Below are 4634 nucleotides of genomic sequence, written 5' to 3'. Positions count from 1 at the left end.
CACTGCTCCTTTACTGCTTACCCGAGATACATGGAGTATTCCAGTATTATTTAACACTAACATACTGTTTAACTGGGGGTGTTCCAGGGTCTCTCTCACTATCTCACTACTCGTATTTCACTCTTGAAGCAGGACTTGTTTGTTAAAGAATAGTAATGTGATGATTTCAAGTTTGCCATCAATACTAGACTGAAATTTCCCTCCAGTTTATGGGGGACACTTACATCGTGGTATTCCCCCTTGCTGTCCACACAGCCACAGCTCGACAGCGCCACACACTGGTCGCCGCTCAGCACGAAGCCAGGGTTACACTGGCAGCCCTCCACGCAGGCACTGGGGGGGCGAGGGCAGCTGGCATCAGCATACAGGTTGGCGCAGGTGGGGGGGCAGGGGGCCGTGCAGGGGGAGTACTGGCTGTTGGGGGGACATGGTAGGGCTGAGAGAGAGAGGAAGAGATCGGTTTGTTCTGTGTTTCATTTCACTCAAAAGCTCTTTAGAAGAAAACATCAAGTTTTAGCACATCAGACAAGATTTATTATGGAGTAGTAATTGTGATGACTAAAAACAAAAAAAATGTTAAACAAATCTACAAAAACAGACTTTTTTATATTGTAAATTTGGATTCACCAGGTTTTTAGAACCCGACTTTGCATCTCCAACTTTTTTATTGCAAAGAGAGAATGAGGACTGTGCACACCCTTCTCTGACACCCCCTGTCAGATCACTCACCCTGGGACTCTGCACAGCACCTTTGAACATTAAAAAAGTAAAAACTACACAAACAATCTGGGTTTTGATTGTTGTTTGTTAAGGGAGAACGCAGAGGGCCGGTCAGACTCACGGCAGAAGGTGGAGTTTCTCCAGGACACAGTGATCCCCAGACTCTGGCAGGCCTGGGCGTAGGCCCCCACGTTGTCGCACAGTGTTCCCAGCATGCCCTCGTACTCGCACATGTCGTACACGCAGTTCTGCAGGAAGGGCTCCTGCAGCAGGAGGGCATGGCACTCCTGGAAGCGCTTGTCGAAGAGCAGCTCCATGCAGAGGGCGGTGTAGTGGGACTCCTCCTCCTGTGTGCACTTGGGGTCCAGATCCTCCCTGTCATCAGGCTGGCACCTGAGAGAGCCAGGGAAGACACACTGTACCCGCTGCAGGCTCTATGCTGTGTTCAGGGACAGTACTCTGTGTTCAGGGACAGTGCCCTGCCTGTGTTCAGGAGTGCTCTATTCTGTGTTAAGGGACAGTACTTTGTGATTGAGGACAGTGCCCTGTGTTCAGTAGTGCTCTATCCTGTGTTCAGAGACAATACTCTGTGATCAAGGACGCTGCCCTGTGTTCAGGGACAGTATTCTGTGATTGAGGATGCTGCTCTGTGTTCAGTAGTGCTCTATCCTGTGATCAGGGGTAGTGTTAGATCTCTCACCCCTCATCACTGTCGCCTTCTGCCTTCCAGCTGTTGCCCAGCTGGACCACATCCTTGGCAGGGAGCCCGTCTGGCATCAGGTTGTCATCACTGCCGTTGTTATTGAAATTGCCACACATGCCACAGACCTGCAGAGAGAAGACGTTAATACTGGCACACACTGGCACAGATTGGGGCACTGTACTGTAGTGGGTTCTAGGTAGTGTCACTGTGTGTACTGTGCTGTAGTGGGTTCTAGGTAGTGTCACTGTGTGTACTGAGCTGTACTAGGTTCTAGGTAGTGTCACTGTGTGTACTGTGCTGTAGTGGGTTCTAGGTAGTGTCACTGTGTGGTACTGTGCTGTAGTAGGTTCTAGGTAGTGTCACTGTGTGGTACTGTGCTGTAGTGGGTTCTAGGTAGTGTCACTGTGTGGTACTGTGCTGTAGTGGGTTCTAGGTAGTGTCACTGTGTGGTACTGTGCTGTAGTGGGTTCTAGGTAGTGTCACTGTGTGTACTGTGCTGTAGTGGGTTCTAGGTAGTGTCAGTGTGTGGCACTTTGCTGTAGTAGTGTTCAGGCTTTGTGTCAGAGTTTAGTACCTTATTGTAGTAAGCTCCAGGAAGCGTGATTTCCAGATGATGCACCCCATCAAACCTCACAGTCAGCCCAAAATCTGTGTCCAGGACACTGTACACCCCACTAGTGGACAGGCTTGCCCCTGTCCCACTAATGGTCAGAGGAGTCAACACCCTACGACCATCCAGCTAGAGAGATGCAGAGAAAAAGTTTAGACACAACTAACACATATCAGAAACACACATTCTTTACAACAGTTACTCAGAACTACAGTACCTTCTTAACTTTGTTCTATTTACTATATTGTGTATACAATCAATGGGTCCAATAGTACAAAACTTACCATTTCTGTTGCTTTTCAGAGTGTGGTACTATGCTGTAGTGGGTTCTAGATAGGGCCAGAGTGTGGTACTGTGCTGTAGTGGGTTCTAGATAGGGCCAGAGTGTGGTACTGTGCTTTAGTGGGTTCTAGATAGGGCCAGAGTGTGGTACTGTGCTGTAGTGGGTTCTAGATAGGGCCAGAGTGTGGTACTGTGCTTTAGTGGGTTCTAGGTAGGGCCAGATTGTGGTACTGTGCTGTAGTGAGTTCTAGGTAGGGTCAGAATGATGTACCGTGCTGTTGTGGGCTCTAGCTAGGGCCAGAGTGTGGTACTGTGCTTAAGTGGGTTCTAGGTAGGGCCAGATTGTGGTACTGTGCTGTAGTACTCAGGCACACCTTTCCCTCCCCCTCATGCCCTGTGTGGACACCCTGCCCGCTCCCTCTCTCTCCCTCTGTCTCACCAGCACTCTCCTGTTCTTGCTCAGAGTCACGGTGGCTCCCTGCAGCTGGATGGTGACGGAGCGCAGGTAGGAGGCTTCTGGTTGACCCCTCTCTTCGTTCTTGGCTACGATGGTGAAGGGCGTCACCAGACTGGTGTTGCACACATCCACCAAGGTGTAGGTGCAGGTGCCCATGAAGGTGTGCATCACGCCATCGAAGGTGTAGTAGTGAGGGTCCCCAGCTATGTGGCACACTCCCATACCTGTGGGATACAGGGGTAGCGCAGCCTTATCCCCGAGCTCGGACCTCAGAGGACCGGGGCACAGGCTCCTGCTCAGCTCTGCTGCCTTTCAGTCTACTGCACAGCGAATGGATCTGAAGTATAATGAGGCTGCACAGTGTATGAGACAAACGAAAAGCTGAAGCCCACAAATGTTAGTGTTACAGTAACAACTTGAACTGTTTTTACAAATATTTTTCAATTATTTGTATTGCTTAAATATTTAAATATTGTTTAAATTTAAATATTTACTTTGGGAAAAATAATATTTTCTTACTGTGTATCTATGTGGTGTTGTGCATCTGTACACTATATCACCTGTCCATGTCAGAGCGGCATGTGTTCAGTGTCAGAGCTGAGTGTTCAGTGTGTCAGTATCAGTGCTGTATGTGGTCAGTGTGTTGGTGTTGTAAGTGTTCAGTATGTCAGTGCATGAGTGCTGCCTGTGTTCAGACTGTCAGTGTATCAGTGCTATGAGTGTTTAGTGTGTCAGTATCAATGCTGAGTCAGTTCGTCAGTGCATCAGTGCTGTGTGTTCAGTGTGGCAGTACATCAATGCTGTGTGTATTCGATGTCCCAGTGCATCAGTGCTGTAAGTGTTCAGTGTGTCGTATCAGGGCTGTGTGTGATGAGGCCTCACCTGTAGTGTGGCAGCCCAATGTCCCCTCCTGGACACTACAGGCCTCTGCTGGGCTGCACCGCCAGGGCTCACAGGTGATGTTGTTAGAGGAGGAGCACACACAGCGTTCAGAGCAGTCAGACACAGGGAACCAGCTGTCCCCCACCTGGAGCACACACACACAGGGAACACACAGGTGAACACAGGTAAACACACACACACACAGCGTTCGGAGCAGTCAGACACAGGGAACCAGCTGTCCCCCACCTGGAGCACACACACACAGGGAACACACAGGTGAACACAGGTAAACACACACACACAGCGTTCGGAGCAGTCAGACACAGGGAACCAGCTAACCCCCACCTGGAGCACACACACACAGGGAACACACACACACAGTGCTCGGAGCAGTCAGACACAGGGAACCAGCTGTCCCCACCTGGAGCACACACACACAGGGAACACACACACACAGTGCTCAGAGCAGTCAGACACAGGGAACCAGCTGTCCCCCACCTGGAGCACACACACACAGGGAACACACAGGTGAACACAGGTAAACACACACACAGCGTTCGGAGCAGTCAGACACAGGGAACCAGCTGTCCCCCACCTGGAGCACACACACACAGGGAACACACACACACAGTGCTCGGAGCAGTCAGACACAGGGAACCAGCTGTCCCCCACCTGGAGCACACACACACAGGGAACACACAGGTGAACACAGGTAAACACACACACAGCGTTCGGAGCAGTCAGACACAGGGAACCAGCTGTCCCCCACCTGGAGCACACACACACAGGGAACACACACACACAGTGCTCGGAGCAGTCAGACACAGGGAACCAGCTGTCCCCCACCTGGAGCACACACACACAGGGAACACACAGGTGAACACAGGTAAACACACACACAGCGTTCGGAGCAGTCAGTCACAGGGAACCAGCTGTCCCCCACCTGGAGCACACACACACAGGGAACACACACACAGTGG

The 4634-nt window shown here is 50.9% G+C and overlaps 1 protein-coding gene across 1 annotated transcript in view; it reads right to left on the bottom strand.

Moving 5' to 3' along the window:
- The window catches only part of zanl (zonadhesin, like), a 43087-nt gene that overhangs the window by 10453 nt on the left and 28000 nt on the right, over positions 1–4634 (bottom strand). Inside the window, exons 35-40 of the mRNA XM_088628558.1 lie at positions 3655–3799; positions 2755–2996; positions 1998–2162; positions 1421–1548; positions 842–1113; positions 225–436 (exon numbers count right to left, since the gene is read on the bottom strand). Coding sequence (XP_088484684.1) covers positions 225–436; positions 842–1113; positions 1421–1548; positions 1998–2162; positions 2755–2996; positions 3655–3799 — 1164 coding nt within the window. The remainder of the gene's footprint in view (positions 1–224; positions 437–841; positions 1114–1420; positions 1549–1997; positions 2163–2754; positions 2997–3654; positions 3800–4634) is intronic.

This window comes from Lepisosteus platostomus, chromosome 4, assembly GCF_059453375.1.
Source record: "Lepisosteus platostomus isolate fLepPlt1 chromosome 4, fLepPlt1.hap1, whole genome shotgun sequence".
Classification (NCBI taxonomy): Eukaryota; Metazoa; Chordata; class Actinopteri; order Semionotiformes; family Lepisosteidae; genus Lepisosteus; species Lepisosteus platostomus.
The sequence above is the reverse complement of the archived record's forward strand: the minus strand, read 5'-3'. Positions and strand labels throughout refer to the sequence as shown.